Below are 20,955 nucleotides of genomic sequence, written 5' to 3'. Positions count from 1 at the left end.
TTGTGATTGGCCGGCTTGGTAATCAGGCAGTGAAACTTCAAGATGGGAGCGGAACGGATGGGACTGCAGTTGCTAGTCAACCAAGCACACCTCCACAACCAGCAGACCAAACATCTCAGGCACCAGCAGTGCCTAACAGTGGAACTGGGCTGTCTGTAAGTAATCAAGATGGTACTGTGTCCAAATCTGAAGCTGAGAAGAAAGACGGTAAGGAGGCGCAAGATAATGCAAAGCCAGATGCACCACCAGTTACCAAAGTAGATGCAGCGTCGGGGACTAGCTCCGAACAGAAAAAAGTCAACGGACCGTACAGAATCGATAAAGGATATATAATTATGGATAAAGGAAGTCCGCCTGTCGGTAGTGATATCCCTGGTACAAGTACAGGTGGGGCAACAGTATCTGGGTCACTCAAGGATGTTGCCAAAATTCCAAGTGGCAAAGGCTACTATAAGAATCCGGCCCGAAAGAGTGCTTCCGGCGAGCCTATTTTGGATGACGATGATGCAAGTAGTAGTGGCGATGACACGGATGTTAGCGAGTGTAGCTGGCTGGACCAATCAAGCGGGGATGATGATGATGACGATGATAAGAATATCTTGGAGCCAGGAGAGATACGAGTTCCAGACGAGGAGAGCGATGGTGAAACCCCAACACAAGTTCCAAAACCACCGGATCCAAAACCGGCTGTATCATCTGCGCCGGGGGCAACTAAAGATGCTGCAGCAGCAGCAGAATCTCAGGAAGAAACCATCCCGGGAATGCCGGGTAACGTGCTGCAGTTGTCCAATCTTCTCCGTACCTTTCATATGGTAGATGTGTCAGAATTGTACCAGGTGGCTGCTCAACTTATTGATCCGAAAGAACCGGGAGAAGAACCCAAGGACGAAGCCATGAAGTACAATCGAGAGGACAAGTTTATCTACAAAGTACCGTTAGGTCACAGCCACCCGGAATTTGAAGAACAGGCACTGTTTCCATCCAGTCGAGAGTTGTGGTATCGAAGTCATAAATACAAGTAATGCGATCCGATGAAATTATTATCGAACAAGAACTGGAAAAGCGCTACAAGAGAACCGTGCCAAAATATTTCTCAAATATATTTGCGCAGTGCTTAGATGATGCGATGCTTACTCATACAGACAAGGTTATCAGGGGAATATCGTTGAATGTAAGAAGAAAGAAAGCAGAAGATCGGAAAGACCTGACGTCACGTCTGGTGAAGTACATAGTGTCAAGGTATTATGCGACTCATCCCCAGGATGGGAAAGCATATAAAAACTGGGCTTCTGGAGGAGGGTCGCCCATCACTATTCAGGGGAGCGGAGCATCTTTAATTATAGCACCAAAGAGTGCACCGGGGGCACCACCACAGAGTGTAGCTTCTACGACACAGCACTTACAGCCTGGTAAGTCACCAGTAAAGCTATATGCTCAACCAAACCCAATAAAAACGCCGTCAACCACACTGCAATCACCGATTAAAAGCACTACATCACCAGCAGCAACCAAATCGGTGCCGAATGAGTCCTCCGATTCCCCTATCTCTAGATTCGCGACGATGTCTTCCATCCGTGTGCGGCGATTTGAAATGAACCATCTGTCGTTGTCCGACACCATCGGTAGAATTCAACATATTCAGAAGTTTATGGCCAGTGCAGTTCTGCCGACAAAGGTGAAAGAAATGATAGGGCCACTGTGTAACGAAATATGCGATCCTACCGTGCCGTTGAGTCAGAAGGTGCGTAACGTGCGTACCATGGAGGTACTGTTTGCTCAAGATTGCACGGAACAGTGGAACACCTACAGAGTCGCTGCCAATTTGCCGAGGATGGATAAAGTAACCGGTAAGAAAGAAAGCGACGATTCATGCGAAGAAATATCGGATGATGAGGAGGAGGAGGAAGAGGATGATGATGTAAAGGAAGTTGGTGAAGAAAAGGAGGATAGTGAGGATAAAAAGAAACTGGAGAAAGGGGATTCGTGTGAAATTATGGAAGTCGATGAAAATGAGGATGAGAAGTCAGCGAAGAAAACAAAAGATAACGAAGAAACGAAAAGTGATGAAGACAAGGTTAAAAATGGTGATTCGACGTTGGACTGTGAAGATATTATAGAGGTTGACGAGAAAACTGGTGAGGTGAAGACGAAAGATGGGGTTAAGAAAGATGACGGTGATGCAGATGAGAAAGAAAGTGAAACAGAAAACAAGGAAGACAATAAGGATGTGAAAGAGACAGACGGCGTTGAAGCAGCTGATAAACAAAGTGAAACGGAAAAGAAGGAAGAAGATACAGAGGAGGATGGAAGAGATGCAAAAACTGATGAGAAGAAAGATGTAGATGAGACAAAGGATAAAGCAGCAGGCTCCAAACTTGATGATGAATCAAAGGAGGAGGTAGATTCAAATAAAGAGAAACAGGTAAATAATGAGGATGCAGAAGGTGATGGTGAAGAAGAAACCATAGATGAGACCAAGGATAAAGCAGCAGATGGAAAACTTGACCGTGATGCAACTGACGAGTTGGAATCCAAAGAAGATTCCAAGACATGTAATGGTGACAAGGATACAGAGATTGCTGGTAGTGATAAAGTAACCAAGGATGAGGAGGAGCAGGAAGATGAGGGGAAGAAAGATGAAACAACCCAACAGGCAGCCAAAGATGAGACAAATGAAACATTGGATCAAAAAGATGAAGAAGACAATTCAGATGAAAAAGAGGAAGTTGGCAAGGATGGTAAAACTTATAAAAGAGACAATGAGGATAAAGAAGATGAAAATGAATTGGAAGGAGGGAAAGATGAGAAAGAGGAGAGGGAAGATGAATCAACTGAAGTGATGAATGACATTGAAATGGAGGACGATGGTGTGGATAGTGAGACAAGCAAGGTATCGAAGATGAATGAAGAAGAAAAGTCTGAGGACATCCAAGGAGAAGAGGAAGGAGGAGAAAAAATAAGGAAAGATGGTGAAGGTGCAACAGATGTGGAACAGGATGATACCAAGGCAGACATCACATTATCATCAACGGTAGATGGGTTGGATGAAAATGACAAAATGGAAGTTGACGAGGTGAATGATTCTAGTCAAGAAGCCGATGAGATTACAAAGGATGGGCCTGTTGGTGCAAGTGAATCGGAGAAAGACAATGCTACATCATCTACCAAAAATAAAAATGAATCGGATCTGTTAGAAGAAGAGGAGAAACTGTCAAAGGATGACTCCAAATCTGAGGAGGTCCAAGACAAAAACCAAACAGAAAAGATTGCAGATAAAGAAGATAAAATTGGTAACATTGATGAGAAAAATGTATCCAGTGAAGATGTTACTAAAAATGAATTGGATTTGTTAGAGGAAAAGAAGGAAACACCAGAGCCAAGGGATGAATCAAAGACTGAGGAAGTTGATGAAGGAAAGCTAACAGGAAAGGGAGTTACTAAAGGAGATGAATTAGATGATGAAATTGGTAGAATTGAAGAGAAGAACATTTCCAGTGAAGATGTAAAATTATCTACCAAACCCAAAAATGACTTCGATTTGGAAATAGAAAAAGAGGAAATGTTACAACCAAACGATTATTCCAGTGCTGATGAAGTTGGTAAAGATGATGAAGCAAAGAAGAGTGCGACTAAAAAAGATGAAATAGGTCAAATTGAGGAGAAAAATATCTGCAAGGAAGATGTTAAATCATCTACCAAAACCAAAACTGACTCGGATTTGGAAGAAGAAAAAGAGGAAATGTCGCAGCCAGAAAACGACTCCAAAGCTGAGGATGTGGATAAAGAAAGTCCACTACCAAAAGATGATTCCAAGTCTGAAGAAGTTGGTCAAGAAAGTGCAACTAAAGAATATGAAACTAAGGAGACTAACATCTCCAGTGACGATGTATCATCTACCAAGACCAAAGCAGAAGATTTGGAAGAAGACATGGAGACTACACAACAACCAAAGAAAGATTCTGAGTCTGAGGAAGTCGGTAACGAAAAACATACAGAGAAGTGTGTAACTGAGGAAGGTCAAATTGGTAGAACTGAAGAGGAAAACATCACCAGGGAAGATGTAACATCATCAACCAAAACCAAAAATGACTTGGATTTGGAAGAAAAAAAGAAAATACCAGAGGATGACGATGAGTCTGAGGAGGACTCTGAGTCTGGCGAGGAGGACTCTGAGTCTGAGGAGGTTGAAGAAGTAAAACAAACAGAAAAGATGGTAACTAAAGAAGATAAAAACACCTCCATTGAAGATGTTACATCATCTCCCAAAACTACAAATGAATTGGATTTGGAGGATGAAAGTGATAAGACACCACAACTAAAGGATGAATCTAGTTCTGATGAAATTGGTAAAGAAAAGAATAAATCTAAAGAAGATGAAATTGAGGGGAAAGCTATCACTAGTGAAGTTGGAAGCAATAAAGATTCTGCAAGAATTAAAGATGGAGGAAGCTCAGCAGATGTTAGCAAAGAAACATCACTGCCAGGAAATGATGAGGATGAGGAAACAAAAGAGGAGAAAGATGAGAAAAGTATTGCAGATGACAATGATGTTGAAGATAAGAAAGAAGATGAAGATTTACAACCACCGGTTCTTAAAGATGATGGGAAAGTGGATGTAAAAGAGGATAGTAGTGATGTGGAGAAAGAAGGCACTTTGTCGGAAGACAAAGATGCTGCAAGCACTGGACAAACTGACAAATCAGCATTGGAAGACGGACTTGAGGAGTCGGAAAAAACTGATGATAAATTGAGCGGTGAAATGGACACATCTGATAAAGCGGATGAAGTAACTGGTGAAGCAAGTGGAGAACAGAAAGCAGTGGAAGGGGATACCTCAAAGGAACAACCACAAGAAAGAGCTGAATCTAGTAAGGAAGCACCTGTAGAAGTCTTGAGTGAAGAGGTATCGAAAAGTGGCGATGATGAAGACAAACCGGGTAGTCCTAAAGAAACGGAACCCAAGACAGGAACAACTGATGACGATGAAACAAAAGGGAGCATATTACAGCAGAGGCTACAACAAAGAGATGAGCCATCAGGAACAGAGGCACAGAAAGACTCCCAAGGGCCAAGTCTTTCCGAAAAGGCTCAACCCGGTGTTGTGAAAGCTCCAAAGAAACCGGTTGTTCCCAAACCTCCACCAGCGTGGGTCCTACCGACGGACGACGAAATATCCAGCAGCGAGAGTGACTCCTCGTTGAGTTCGGACACCAGTTTTCAGAATATGGTATTGGATTGTATTCATAAACAGCAGAAGATCAAGGCTGCCCAGCAAGTTCAGAAACTTTTGAGGGAACAGGCGCAAGCTAAGAAACGGGAGGTGGACCAGCTGGTGCAGGCCAAGAAACGGGAGACAGACGAACAGAAGGTTAGGGAGGATCTGTCGATTAAATCTTGGTTTGATCAGGGTTTGATACGACAGGCAGGTGCTAAAAAGAAAATGCCTTACGCTGTTATCAGTGGTGGAAGCATCGCAAGTAGTACTAATGTAAGCACGCCTAATAATGAAAAAGCCACACCTAATAATGAAAAAGCTGCCGAGCAAAATAACACCGGGGATGATAATAAAGATAAAAAGGATGAAAGTGAGTCGGAATCAGATGAGGATGAAGACACTCCGAAGTATAAATTGGATGAGAGAGAGAGGAGACAGCTCGAGATAAAGCGGAGGCGGACGATAGCGAAGAAGAAGAAAGAAGAGGAGCTTCGCAGACTCGAAGAACTTCAACGCAAGAAAGAAGCGCAGCTGAAACAGCGTGCAATAGTTGCGGAAAGGCTAAAGAAGGGTTATAGAGCGTCACCGCGGTTGGTAGCGCTGAATATATCGTCGGAAGCACAGGATGTTGACGAGATGGTTTTAGGTGATGATTCAGATGAGGAAGCAGGATCTAGAACTAGAGGAGGAAGACAAATGACTAGGAGTGGAAGGAAGATTCCAAATTATTCTGAGAAAGATGAGAAACAAGGTGAGTGAATAGATAAAAAGCATCCTTGGATGTTCAGATCTCATTGTTACATGTTTATGGTCTCCAATTTTTGATGGAAAATTTTTAGCATCTTTTTTGAAACCGAGTTGTAGGAGTGTGAAAAATACTTGGGTTTTGGTTGTTTTTCATAGTAATTAGTTCAAATATGGCTGTTTTAGTAAAAAAACAAGTACGAGAGGGGGTACTTTGGCACAGTCTTCGTATATGAGAGGGGTGACTTTGGATATCATATGTATAATAATAATAGACCTTTTCATACTGAGTAATTCCGATAAAACCCGAAGCATGAAATAATTTCCCCAGTCGCGCGCCGGTCGCGCACGCATAAAAGTACCTCTTCAGCATCATGTACAGTGTGAAGTTCCAATGTGTAACAGGCATCATAACTACGATGAACTTTCGATTGTCAATTTAGGGACGAGAGAGGTACTTTTGCCAATGATACTCAACATGCAATTAAGCGTGTGGTTGTAGCGTTGTGTAAGAGACTGACTATGGAAGAGGTGATGAACGTAAACAAACACGTTCTGGAAAAAATTTTAACTGACGAAAAATTACGGACATTATCCATTTCTTTCCATTAGTATCTTATTGTGAAAAACCAAGTAGCTGAGGTGTTAGCTCAATATGCTAGGAAAATATTTCTTGCGATGACCCCATGTTCAAATTGTCTTAATAAGCTGTATTTTCGCGCAAAAGGGTGTCGTAATTCATGACATTTCTTGTCTGCCAGTTTGGGTACAATTTGACCCCCTAGCTTACTAAATAAATATCGCGGTTTTCCGAACTTTTCTGATCTTGATATGAAAAGGTCTATACTTTTTGAGAGGTGGATATTTATAAGTAACTTGCACATAAAATGTCTTAAATACCTTAATCCTGAACTTGTTTAAAGGAAAACCTCCTAATCTCTTGGAAATTTTGTTTTTAAACATGTTCAAGGGCCATGATAACAAATGTTGATGGGGTAAAGTGGGGAATGAGGCTGCCAATCGGGTCACTCAATATTTTATGTGTTCGCAAAACATGTACAGGTAAATCCAAACGAGGCAGAGGTCGAAGGTCAGAACCAGCTACAGATGATTCATCAGATGATGAAGATGATTCAAAGGTGAGTAAAAAGAAGTAAAGTTGATCTACAAATGATCTATATGTATACTGCGCCAAAAAAGTATCCTTACACTTGGAAGAAAAATCCTAATTTATCATCTCATCCTGCACATTGTGACACCCCATTGAATCCAATGTGACTTCAAGAAGTAAAGTTACAAGCATTTGATTTTAAACGAATGTCCAGTTTTAAAAGTGACAAACTGGCCTATTCAAAACTATTCAAAATTTATGCATGCCTTTAATTTAAAACAAAAGGAACAAAAGAAAACTGAAACAAAAGAACTGACAAATAAAATGAAAGTTATGAAAAGTACAGAGAAGTAAAAACTGAAATAAAAACTGCTTTAAATAAAGCTTCATTTAAGAAAACTGTGTTGTCTCTTTGTTGCGCTTTGTTGGAATCTTTTTGCGCCAGTTTGTCACTTTTAAAACTGGACCTTCGTCTATTCAATTGCTTGTAACTTTACTTCTTGAGGTTACATTGGATTCAATGTGGTGTCATAATGTGCAGGATTAGATAGTACATCTGTTAAAAAACAAATTTATTCCAACATGGTTCAGTTTTGGAATTGTGATTATTTTTCCAAGTGTAATGATACTTTTTTGGCGCAGTATAGTAAGTAGTATAATGTCATGTAAATTGCCTTGTCTGGACTGATTATACTATAAAACGAGAACAAGAAACAAATGAGAGCTACATGAAGTTGTACCGCCATGGCCCAAATTCAGAGTCAGAAATTTGCAACCAAGTGTGAGAATCCTTTTGGATTCTCCTAGTGGAATTTTGCAAGAATCCATAAGAATCCATGAATTCTTGCCATTGTATCTTTGTATGATAAACCGAAATATTTACAAGAATCCATTTAGATTCATGTAATTTTGTTAACGAGAATCTTTGCGAGAATGGATTCTCGGATTTTCGCGAATTTTTGACCCAGCAAATTACCCTACCAAGTTAACATCAGGGTGCAGTACCCTAATCAGCCTACATGTAGAATAATTGCACAGCCAGGATCAGCTGTATGAGTTTTCGTAAGGATGCACTGGGAAGATCCGCAGATCTTTTTGTCTTGGAAAATTTCAAGTTGGCCCAATATTGTGCACAAGAATAAAACGACAGGAATATTAATAATGTCCATTAATTTGGGTGCTTTTCACTCTGAACTTGTGTGCGAAATTAAACTGTAAGTCTTCAAGTAAAATCTTGAAATTAGCAAAATTAAAAAGAGACAAAAATATTTGAAATTTTGCATTGTGAAAAACTATTTTTGTGAAATTACCACTTGCTGATCTGATTGTGATGTATTGCCACATATATGCATAAGCACCAGAGTTGAGCACCTTACTGATCAAGCAATTTTGACGAATACATCTCTTAAGATTTTTGTTCAAAGTTTTATGATGTTGTTTCTTTTATCCAGAACACCACAACCAGGAGGAGAGGTCCAGCAACCAAACGTCAAAGGAGGTCAGCAGATGAGGATTCAGAATCGGAATCAGAGGAGGAGGAAGACACAGAAAAGAAACAAGAACCGGCATCCAAACGCACAAAATTGGTAAGTAAAATTGTTTCCTGTAAAGATTCTTTTCCGTAAAATAATACATATCTGTGGGTCGGGACCATGTTACTTCTGGTTGATGATGTGACTCACGGTCGAGTGAAAATAAATCCTCGATTCGATTTGTTTTTGATGATTGTAGTCATTGCTTTTGTGTACATTTCTATATCGCAAATAGTCAGTGGAATCAAACATGTTTTTAAGTCTGGTGAGTGGGCGTTACTTACTTGATTTATCGCTAAATATAGTGACAAACTTAAATTAAATTCCATGGTTTTTTTGGAATTGAATTTGGAGTGAACAACATCGCTATGTAGCCTTCTTCACAGCTGGTTTCTGTCATTCATAACAAACAGTGAGCAACGTGAAGTTTGGGCCAGAAATAGCCCAGATGTTGGACCGAGAGAATAAACAAACTTGAGCCTTACAGAAAGAGTATGAACAATTATGACTTTTGGGCTATTCCAGTCTAAATCCATACACCCCCTATGGAAGACATGACCTTAATCATCCACACAGGGAGTGTGAATTTCAAATGGGGTTATCTGAATGGGTTACTCCATTTGAAATCTACACCCTGTGTGGAAGATTAAGGTCATGTCTTCCACAGGGGGTGTATGGATTTCAACTTGAATAGCTCATTGACTGGATGAATTAGAATACTATTGCTCTGTAACAATAATAAGATAATAAAATCTTTTTTATTTTATTAAAACTTTGTGTTTAGGTTCATTTTGCTGTATTCTCAAACAATGTTTAAAATCTTGTTTCAGGCCGACAAAACGAAACCTAGCAGCAAACCGGGTTCTGCATCAGAAGATTCAGGAGGTGCGTTATCGAGTGATGATGTGATCACATTCAAGAAAGAAGTAAAGAAGCCAAGCAAGAAAACTCAGCAGGTTAGTTTGATGTTATAAAATGTTGTAGAGTCATAGGTAGTGGTGACAAAAGTTTTGTGAAATCACTCCCGGCAAAGTGAATTTAAAAGTATTGTAGAAATCTTATTTAATTAATTTTCAAGTTTGTTATTGTTGTTACTTAATTCTCTGTGATTAAGTCATTTCAAGGGGTGTTTATTGGTTTCTGTGTACATGTATTTGAAAGTGAATCAAGGGCCTAAGAGACTCAATGTTTGACTAAGAATACTATTTTCATTTTCATTTCTCAGATTTCAAAAGCAACATCAAAGAAGGATGTATCTAAAGATAATTCCAGCTCATCCAGTGCAGAAGAGGAAGTCACAAAATCTAAAGGAAAAGGGAAGAAGACACCTGATGTTAAGAAGACAAAACAAGTAAGTATAGACATGTTAACCTCATGGGCACTCCTGCCTTTCTTACAGAGCCCCTGATTGGTTAATTACATCATATACTAATATGAGTAACCAATCAAAATAGAGCTTTTAGATCCCCAGTCAGCCCTACTGACTATTCTTACCATATCTCTGATTGGCTAAATACATGATGTAGTCCTCTTTGTAACCAATCAATGTAGTTCTTAGATGCCGATAATTCAGCAGGTAGTATCCATAGGGTTAAGTTTCAAGGATGTCAAACTGAACATAGCATTGCCAGTATATTACCAATTTTTGGTTTATATAGAGATCAAGGTCTTAGCTAGGATTTTGACAGGTGCCCATCATTTTCATCAAAACTGCTTGTCCAAAATTTGAACCTGAAAACATAAACCAGACCTCTGCCCCTTCTGGGGTTCAGTCAGTTCAAATTGCTATGATAGCCTTGATTTATGAGCATGGTCTTGTTCTGAGTTCACAGAACTTATTCAAACATTTTAAGAATTTAGCACATGTCACAGGCATTAATCTTGTCTGTCCCAAATTGGCAGGTGGCTAGCTAACACCCTGTTTAGAGTTAGACATTCCAAAACTTTTATCACATTCTGTAGTTCAATTCCTATAGACAAAAAAATGTGAAGAAGCTGACCTGAGATTTTACAAAAGTTTGGTTTGTTGGTTAGGACAGGGCAATACAACATTTGTTTGCCTAATGTTGGTTATATAGTATTTCTTTGGTAATTAATGCTTGTTCTTGTCTTCTATGTTTATTTTGAAATATTTCTGAAGAAATTATTCACAAAAAGCAAATTAAAGAAAAAAATTGAATAGAAAAGGCAATTTGTGGAACAAAATTGAATACATATTTTGATTGTTGGTTGGGTAAGAGCAGAACAGCAATTTTTTTCAAGCCTAGTTAATGTTTTTACAATGTTTCAGACTACCAAAGCAAAAGCCAAGAAAGAGTCGTCTAAAGACCAGGAGAGCTCAGAAGATGCATCCGAATCATCGTCATCAGAAGACGACAAGCAACCTAAGAAAGGAAGAAAGAAAACCACTCAGGACAAGAAAACAAAACAGGTATGTATTGATGAAATATATCAACTTTAAAGAGACGACTCTGAAGTTAACATTTGAAAGAAAAATTACGCAAAAATGGCAATTTAACCCTAACCCAACCAGAGCTTACTAAAGCTCACTATTAAAACACTGAGTGGCATTTGAGAGGCCTGAGATTCGAGTCCCGGGGGTACCAACTGACTTCTTTGTTCACCTTCTCTCCTTTTCTTTTCTTCTTTCCCTTCCGATAGCAAACAAACCATGGGCACGGTAAGGACTAAGGAAACTACATTAAAACCAGCCAATGCTTTGGGTGATAATAAACTAAATTTTTCTGTGTTTGCCATTTACAAATTTCCATGTTCTTCTCCCTATTCTTTGATATTTTTCTGGTTACGTAAGATAGGGAAATTTTGTCTTACTTTAATTACTGTGTAAACTTTTTTAATTTGGTGACAGGTTACCAAGGCAACAAAGGCAAAATCCAAGAAAGAAGAAAGCTCTGATGATGAAAGCTCTGATGAGTCAAGTGAAGAGGATGCAAAAACTAATAAAGGAAAGAAGAAAACAACTCAAACAAAGGCGTCTAAACAAGTAAGTTGGTTTTATCAATGCTATCATTACCGTCTGTACAATGGGATGCAGTATGCGACCCATACACATCAAAGCTTATAAATAAGCTACAGGCTGTCCAATGCCGAGCTGCCCATTTTGTACTAAATAAATACGAACAGCACAGTAGTGTCACCAAGATGTTGCAGGACTTAAGACTGGCAAACCTTTACCACCAGCAGAAAATACTAGATTATCTGTGTTCCAGAAAGCCTGCCAAGGTCACCTCTCATTGAGATAATATTAGGCCCACATCTTAGTATTTTGTTGAGTTTCTTCAAATTTACATATGAAAAAGGTACATTTAGACCACTTTGATACCTGAAATTGATTCAGGTTTAAGATCATCTACACGTCTGGTCATGAAACATCACTAAATTAGGGTGTATAACATTTCATTCAGATATTTTGTCCATGCAGACTTTGGTTAATTCAAAGTTTGGTCCAATGTTATATTGGCCTAACATTTTTCTTTCCTGCGCACTGCACAGAACATATCAAATGGCCACAAATATACAAGTAAGGTTTGGATCAAAACAAAGAGGGACAAAATAAGGATGACTGAAACTCAGTTGGACTGAAGTACTTTGGACCAATTGTTTTAGATGAAGTGTTGTCCCGCCTACCCCCTCAATCCTTGGTTTTATTTGCTTTGGGCTATTCCATTTAAATTCCATGCACCCCCTATGGAAGACATGACCTTAATCTCCCACACAGATTTCAAATGGAGCCACCCATTTGAAATTCACACTCCGTGTATGGAAGATTAAGTTCATGTCTTTCATAAGGAGTATATGGATTTTAGCTTTCTATTGAGTTTATTCAGTTTACAACTGATATATCAAAACACACAAACAAGTGGAAATTTATTGATACAAACTTTATTTTTGTCCGTCCACAGGCAACAAAATCTAAATCTAAAAAAGAAGCAAGTTCTGATGAGGAAGAATCTGATGCTTCAAGTGAAGAAGACAGAAAGAAGAAAAAGGGGAAAAAGAAAGCAACACCAAACCAGAAAGCAAAATCTAAGACAAAATCTAAAAAAGAGACAAGTTCTGATCAGGAAGACTCTGATTCTGCAAGTAAAGACGATAAAAAGAAGAAGAAAAGTGGAATAAAGAAAACAAAGCCATCGAGCAAAAATGCAAAAACTAAAAAACAAGCAAGTTCTGATGAGGAAGAATCAGATTCATCGAGTGAAGATGAGAAAAAGAAGACAAAAGGAAGAAAGAAAGATCCACCTTCCAGCAAGAAGGCGAAATCAAAATCTAAAAAACAAGCAAGTTCCTCTGAGGAAGACTCGGACTCGAGTGAGGAAGACAAAAAGAAAACAAAAGGAAGAAAGAAAGCTTCACCTCCTACCAAGAAGGCAAAATCAAAATCCAAAAAAGAAACAAGTTCCTCTGAAGAAGACTCAGACTCAAGTGAAGAAGACAAAAAGAAAACAAAAGGAAGAAAGAAAGCGTCACCACCCGGCAAGAAGGCAAAATCTAAAAAACAAGCAAGTTCTGACGAGGCAGAATCCGATTCATCAAGTGAAGACGATAAAAAGAAGACAAAAGGGGCCAAGAAGGCAACACCTTCAAGCAAGAAGGCGAAATCTAAGAAACAAGCAAGTTCATCCACTGCAGAATCAGAAATATTGAGTAAAGACGATAAAAAGAATACAAAAGGGAAAAAGAAAGCCTCACCTCCAAACAAGAAAAGTAAATCAAAGAAACAACCAAGTTCTGATGAGGAAGACTCTGATTCTTCAAGTGAAGATGATAAAAAGAAGGCAAAGGGTTCAAAAGGAAAAAAGATAACATCACCGCCAATCAAGAAGGCAAAAACTAAAAAACAACCAAGTTCTGATGAGGAAGATTCTGACTCTTCAAGTGAAGATGAGAAAAAGGCAAAAGGCACAAAAGGAAAAAAGATGAAGTCGCCTCCAATCAAGAAGGCAAAATCTAAAAAAGAAGAAAGTTCCAAAAAAGAAGAATCGCATATTTCAAGTGAAGAAGATACAAAGAAGAAAGGTGGAGGGAAGAAAGCAGTGCAGAGCAAGGTTGGAAAGCAGGTAAGTAATGGTGATATGTGGCCTGCTCCCATGAAATGAGCGAAAGTCGCAAGTTGGGAGTTTTGAGACGTTCCAGTTGCTGGTTTTTTTAAATAAAGACACATATATAGTCAATGGTTTGTCCTTTGTGAATGGTTACAGAATTGAATACACAGTGTTAAAGTCTTGTGTACCTTAGGCCCCATATCCATAGGCTGTTCCCTTGTGCCGTGTTCACTTGTTCCCATGTGACCTGCCACACAGACAACCTATGGATACGGCCACTAAGCAAAACAAAGGTTTGTTGTCTGTGTGGCAGGTCACATGGGAACAAGTGAACACGGAACAAGGGCACACGCCACAAGGGAACAGCCTATGGATACGGGGCCTTAGCCACTTAATAGTTTTGTTAACCTTCATGTTGTCAGGTCTCAAGCGTGGATTGCCAGCTTGATATCACATACGGGTCTTTACTAGAATCCCTTTCAGTTCCAATACTGAAATCCCATATCGTAACACAGAGTATAGCATATTAACAAGTGGAACGTCTCAAAACTCCCAACTTGCGACTTAACACTTATTTCATGCATGGGAGCAGACCACATATAGTTGTGCTTAAAAATGAAAAGCTGTCAATAATTTAGTTCGTAGAATTTAAAACTTATTCACTCAAGCAATAATTAATTATTGAAAACTTCATGATTCATCTGAGTTGACTTCCACAGCTGGTGTGCCTGCTGGTTGACGGGAACTTGATGGTTGTGGTAATTCCCGCATTTGTATTTATTTTCAGACTGTTTTGTAGCTGACTTTTAATGAAAGCTATAAATCGCACATTTGGTAAAAAGTGCACATTCGAAAATTCTAGCCCTGATCATTAACCACCAACTTATATTTTCAGAATGTCAAATCTAAATCCAAAAAGCAAGAAACCTCAGAAGATGAGAAATCAGATGAAGAAGAGAAGAAAGCCAAGAAAGGAACACCCAAAGCACAGAAGGCAAAGCAGGTGAGTCGTAGAAATATAAGGAAAATTTAAGGTTAATTGAATTTTCGATATTTATGCTGAAAGACAGTTAAAACTGTTCTAGCAAAATGAAATGAGAAGGTATTTAGAAATAGTAGGTGGGAACAAAGCAAAATATTACAAATACTCTACAAATCGTAATATTCACAAATTGAAGGTGAGGTCGGAAATTTAATCACACACGAATATGCAATTATGTTAAATATATATGTTAACATGGTTTAAAGCATGAAATTTTGGAAAAATACTTATACGCACAAATGCATAAAGGAAATTGTGAAAATTCTGTATGCGAAAGAACAACTTGCACAGTCTGTGAAGTGAGTGTTTCTTGTTTAAGAATAAGGTCCCTACTGTCACTCTATCAGTTACATTTATTTTGATGATGAATCTATAAGACAGTGATAATTAATTGATCGATTGATTGATTGATTTTCAGCCCACCAAAACCAAAACTGCAGACAAGTCATCAAAATCTGTCAAAACTAAGAAGTCCAAGGAAAAAGCAAGTGAAGATAAAGTGGCCCAATCAAGTGATTCTGAGGTGCAAATAAATACCAAGAAGAAGGCTGACAGTGCAAAAAAGGTACAATTGGATTATTCCAGTTTTAACCCATACACCCCGATGGAAGACATGACCTTAATCTTACACACTGGGAGTGTGAATTTCAAATGAGGTTATGTGTATGCATGACTCCATTTGAAATTGAATTCTATACCCCCTGTGTGGGAGATTAAAGTCATGTCTTCCGTAGGGGGTATATGGATTTCAACTAGAATAGCCCAACACTGCTGTTCAAGTTGGTTATGGTGATTGTAAAGAATTTTCAGCATATTTTGTTATTGAAAATATATGCTCACAGTATTAATATTATTACACTATATAATTCAAATACTATCTTTCAGCGTTATTACCCCATATTGAGTAATTCATCTGTTGTTCCAATACTGTTCAGTACTCTAGTCATTCTTTGTAGAATTTGAATAAAAATTCACTTTTCTGGATTTTTCACTAATCCTGCCCATGCATGGTCCCACCATAGCCCCATAAAAGAGGTTGGACTGTATATATGTAACATGTGCCAGGATTGAGGTGTGGTACTAATAATCACTTGTTTTTTTGTACAGCCTGTTGCTAAGTATACCAAGTTTGCATCGAAAAGCAAGAAAGCACCCCAGCCAACGGCTGATAGAAGTAGCTCGTCATCAGAAGATGATGAGAAACAAACCAAGAAAGGAGTCAAGAAATCACCTGTAAAGGGCAAGAAACAGGTGAGATGACAACTTGTTGTCTTTTTGAAAATGTAGAGAAGCAGTAATGAGTACTGTATCACAACCCGGCAGTGTAGTTACGCAAGTCTGCCATGTATTTGAAGCAGATAATCCACCTTTTATGTCACACTCCCCCATCCACTCCCAGCAATCAATGTTGAAGGTCTTGTACTTGTGATTTCTGATGTTTGGGAAAAGAATAAAGAACATTGAACCTCAACCAGTGCTCGAAATAGTGAACATAATTAACTTAACTATTAGTATTACTGATTTCTTGTTTATCAGCATTAACATAAATTGCTATTCCAAGACGCAGCCACAGAATCACTGGCGAAAACAGATTTCCCATTGCAGTTGCTATGGCGTGGAATTCACTCTGTGTTGACATTAAATCTGCCACGACCACACCTCTTGTTCAAGTCTATGCTAAAGACTCATTTGATTACTTGAACTGTTCTCTTGTTATTTGACTTTTTGTGTATATTTTTGTAAGCGCCATGGTATCTTCTAGTGAATGGCGCCATAAATGCCCGTAAATGTAAATTGTAATGTAAATGTAACATTTTACTGAAGTATAAAAACTGAAAATTTAATATAAAAAAGATATATGAACTGATCCCAGAAAGTGAGGAGGAAGGTGGACATGAAACAAATGAATGTTCTGAGCCGACTGACACCCTCTGGTGTCGGTGGCTCAGAATAGCCAACAGCGCCCCCACGTGCCAAATATTGGGGCTGAAGACGTCCAAGAGAATACTGGATGAAAGCTTCCTCTCGGTAAGCAATTTCAAGTTTGTGAGAAATAAGAAAAGTTAAACATAAATGAATGTTTTATTGGGCTTATCAGTTTGTGTGATCTTCATAGAAAATGTGTTATGTAATATTTTTATCTTGTGCCATATTTCAGTGTAGAATCACACATGATTCAGTTAGCCTGATTGTATACTTATCCAGCTAATGCTTTGTCCCATCATGGCTGGATAAAAGAGGTTGGAGTCAACAGGCTATTTCATTTAAAATCCACACTACCCCTGTGGAAGATTTTGGAAATATCTTCCACAGGGGGAGTATTAATTTCAAATGGAATGATCACATTAAGCAGCACCATTTGAATTTCATACCCCCTTTGAGAAAGATTCAACCGAAACTTCTACAGGTGGATGATGAGTTTCAAATGATGTGTTCATTCCATTTAAAATCCATACTCCCTCTGTGGAAGATATTTCCAAAATCTTCCACAGGGGTGGTGTGGATTTTAAATGGAATAGCCCAATGAGCCCTCAATTGATAATAACACAGGATACTCCAAATAATGTAGAGTATAATGTATTAATATTATTTTTTTTTTATTTGTACAGCCTGTGGCCAAGGTAACCAAGTTTGCATCAAAAAGCAAGAAAACAGCCCAGCCATCAGCTGATAGTAGTAGCTCGTCATCAGAAGATGAGAAACAAACCAAGAAAGGAGCCAAGAAATCACCTGTAAAGGGCAAGAAATCGGTAAGATAAAAAAATTGTACTTGCGATTTGATATAAAGAACAAAATTAGTCCCAGGAATTCAGAGGAGGCAACAGCTGAAAAGTACAAACAAAATAGTTCTTCATGTATTGAGATCAAAGTGTTTTTAATAAAACCAGACCGACCTACCCTACTTGAAAGGTCTGTCCGCCCCAGAGGATGTTTAAAGACATTCCCATAACCCAGTTGAACATACCTTGCATTGGGATTGTGTGCAAATATCTGGTGTTTTCATCCTATTATTTAACATTCAAAACATTGAGACTTATGAATAAAATTAATGCAGTGGGACAATATGAATGTTTCCTGTAAGAAAGTCAAATAGAAGTTATAAGTCTCAACTATTAGCTCGTTGGCTGCAGTTTTAAAATAACCATTTTGTGTGTGTGGCAATGGGGACTTTGCCTTTAAAATGAGGTTATATTGATCAAATTTCCCAATCATAGTGCATTGTAGGAATGCCTCTAAGCCTCCTCTGTGTCCGCCCGTAGAACAAGGTTTTTTAGTTGCCTTATGGGCATCAGATTTGGACTGTTTTAAAGCCGTATTTCTATAATAGTGGATATTCTAAAATTGAGGTTTTTTTGGCATGAAGTCTGAACCCTTTCCTACTACCCCAGCCTTCCCCTTTCCCCATCAGTGGGAGCATGACCAAATTAATAAGGTTTATGCTTTGGTCTATTCTAGTTAAAATCCATACGCCCTCATGGAAGACATAACTTACTCTTCTACACAGGGTGTGTAAATTTCAAATGGGGTTACCTGAATGGGTGACTCCATTTGAAATCTACACCCCCTGTGTGGGAGATTAAGGTAATGTCTTCCATGGGGGTGTATGGATTTTAACTGAAATAGCCCAATAGGTGAGATGTTATCACATCCCCATATTTATTTATATATTTAATATTAATTTAATTCCTTTTTTTTTCACAGACACCAAATCCTAAATCTGGACAAAAAGGGACAAAGAGGAAAGAAAGCACATCATCTTCATCAAGTGATAGTGATGACAATTCCACCCCTGCTAAAAAGGCTGGTGCTAAGTCTAACAAAAAATCAGCCAGTACAAAACCCAAATTAGACAAATCTAATCAGGGTAAAAGCAGTGCAGCCAATGGCCCTGTCAAAAATGGACCTCTGAAGAAACGACAACGAACGGAAGAAGAAAGTGACTCTGATGATCAAGAAGTGATGAATAGAACTAGTGGATCATCCAAAGCAAAACAGAGCAAAAAACAAAAATCGCCGGCTAGTAAAGATTCCTCAAGTAATGCGAAAAGCAGAAAGCGCCCTCACAGCTCTGAAAATTCATCAGATAGTGAGGATGACAGAGCTACTAGAAAAGGCGCCAAAGGTAAATCGGACTCTTCCACGTCAACTGGAAAAGGCGCTGCCGGACGGAATACAAGGAGAAAGAGCATGCTGAGCCAGCTGGGTCTGACCGAGAGAGAGGTTCGAGAGATCATTGAGGAACCGAGGAGGGGCAATACAAATAGATAACAAGAAAGTTCACACTGAATTTATGATTGGGCTTTGGTTTTCTTGATCAATTAACTCTCAAAATTTCATCCACGAGGCAAGAGGCAATACCCCTTTTGCCAAATGGAATATTCCAGTTGAAATCTATACATCCCCTATGGAAGACATGCCCTTAATCTTCCACACAGGGAGTGTGAATTTAAATGAGGTTACATGAATTGGTGAATCCATTTAACATGTATACCCCCTGTGTCGTGTCTTCCATAGGGGGTGTATGGATTGCAACCAGAATAGCCAAATCAGGGCGGAGATGATGTTTTACACTAAAATAGTCGTCCAATCAGTTTTCAGTGTGAACACCTATTTGTGAAAATTTTTTGTACTTTGTTATACTTATGGTAATTGCTAGGATCTTTGTGTATGTCTGGATCTGGAGCTATAGATTTAGGGATTCAATGTGCTTTATGTATTTATATTCTGACCTGTCCAATGTGGGAAATTAAATTATTTTCCGCCCAAATCACGATCACAAATCTTTGCTGACATATTTATGCCATGAAAAGGGGACAGATAGCAGCAAAAACAAATGTTAACAATGTGACTGTTTAATTGTTTTTAATCAACCAATCTCGGCTTTAAAAATCGGCACCGATCTTCTTGTCCGCAAATTTCTGGAGACAATCATGATGAGCCATGCACTTGTACCACAGACAACCACTATATTTTACCACCAAAATCATGACAAATAGATAAAACTAGGTATAAAATTTTGACTCATCGTATTTAAATGTCGACTAGTACACCGTACGCTATTATGATGTCCGCTTATTCAGCATGTTAAGTTTCAAATAATTTTAAACCATTTCAGAGTTAACCGATGGTGCCAGTGATGGAGATTCGTATGATCAGAATCAGAATGGCGAATTTGTAAGCTAGCGCAGGTTTCCTAATTCTTAGCCATCAGGGGGGGATATCAAACAAATTTGATTTTTTGCACCTAAAAATATCACACATTTTTGGACAACTGTTCCTTATTTCAAACACTGGGCCTCAATTGACAGACACAGCTGTGGTCTGGATCCAACACAGCTAGGTATATAGATAACAGGTAGAATATTGTTGGCAATTTATATTAGTGCAGAATGCACATGTTATAAATATATTTAAAAGATTTCATCTTAAAGATGATGTATTGGTATTTGTGAACCATTATATTGTTATGTTTGTAATGCAAAAATTGAATTTCCACCGGTAGTTAAACAGTCAATAAAGAGGCAAAATGACCCTAAAAATAATAGAAGCTTGAAAAATCTTTTTGAAAAAAATCTGAATTCTTTCTTGAAAACATTTTAAAAAAGTTTTCAGAAATCAATCCGCTTTGGCCAAAAAAAGACTATTTTTAATTTCAAACAGCTGAAAAAAAAAGCCTCAACACCAAAGCCGAGTTAGTCAGGCTCGAAGAACACTGGGTTGTTTTGTCGCATAAGGGCTCATATTGAAATACCCTACCACGTTTTCACACAGAAAGAAGGCAGGATTCCCCTCGCTAAGCGCGCGCCTCAGGAAAGCTCGGTCATAAAACGGATTATATGCATCAGAGATACACCCTGCCCAGGATTTTAACAAAAGAAAGCTAGCACAGGAATGCTGCAGGATGGCACACACCTTCCTGTGTAAGGGAATTTCAATATGAGCCCTAACAGAATATGTCAGGATTTCAAGAATGCAATTATTTATTCAAGTTGGTTTATGTTTTTTTTCCTCAATTTGTAAGAAAAGTCTTATGGAATCTGGAAATATAATTGAACAATAATTATGTGGAGTTCTAATAGCAAGACCAACGGAAATAAATCCAAACAAACAAATAAAACAGTAAATATAACTCTTGAATTGGGACGTTTTTTATTCATGTTGAGTGTATGTCTCATTGTGCTATTCCATCTAAAATCCACACTACCCCTGTGGAAGATTTTGGAAATACCTTTCATAGGGGGAGA

The 20,955-nt window shown here is 38.5% G+C and overlaps 1 protein-coding gene across 3 annotated transcripts; it reads left to right on the top strand.

The window, feature by feature from the left end:
* Window positions 1–891: 891 nt before the first annotated feature.
* LOC140170159 (uncharacterized) lies at window positions 892–19,909 on the top strand. Of its 3 annotated transcripts, none has more exons than XM_072193482.1 (13): window positions 892–5,966; window positions 7,022–7,098; window positions 8,522–8,656; window positions 9,433–9,558; window positions 9,828–9,953; window positions 10,893–11,033; window positions 11,490–11,606; window positions 12,526–13,683; window positions 14,564–14,671; window positions 15,129–15,275; window positions 15,818–15,961; window positions 17,320–17,460; window positions 18,413–19,909. In XM_072193482.1, the coding sequence occupies exons 1-13, from the start codon at window positions 1,022–1,024 to the stop codon at window positions 18,977–18,979; spliced, it is 7,932 nt and encodes a 2,643-aa protein (XP_072049583.1). In that variant the 5' UTR covers window positions 892–1,021; the 3' UTR covers window positions 18,980–19,909. The 3 variants fall into 3 exon arrangements, with proteins under 3 accessions (XP_072049583.1, XP_072049582.1, XP_072049584.1); XM_072193481.1 differs by having other exon boundaries at window positions 11,472–11,606; XM_072193483.1 differs by lacking the exon at window positions 15,129–15,275 and having other exon boundaries at window positions 11,472–11,606.
* The last annotated feature ends 1,046 nt before the right edge of the window (window positions 19,910–20,955 follow it).

Source organism: Amphiura filiformis, chromosome 14, assembly GCF_039555335.1.
Source record: "Amphiura filiformis chromosome 14, Afil_fr2py, whole genome shotgun sequence".
Taxonomy (NCBI): Eukaryota; Metazoa; Echinodermata; class Ophiuroidea; order Amphilepidida; family Amphiuridae; genus Amphiura; species Amphiura filiformis.
Note: the sequence above shows the minus strand (reverse complement) of the source record. Positions and strands in the feature narration are given on the sequence as shown.

What these genes read in the sequence shown, in the direction of transcription:
- LOC140170159 (XM_072193481.1), top strand. Translation starts at nt 1,022, where the DNA reads ATGCGATCCGATGAAATTATTATCGAACAAGAACTGGAAAAGCGCTAC. An exon ending in TGAGAAAGATGAGAAACAAG is followed by an intron (nt 5,967 to 7,021) that starts GTGAGTGAATAG and finishes AAACATGTACAG; the next exon opens with GTAAATCCAAACGAGGCAGA. An exon ending in AAGCACAGAAGGCAAAGCAG is followed by an intron (nt 14,672 to 15,128) that starts GTGAGTCGTAGA and finishes ATTGATTTTCAG; the next exon opens with CCCACCAAAACCAAAACTGC.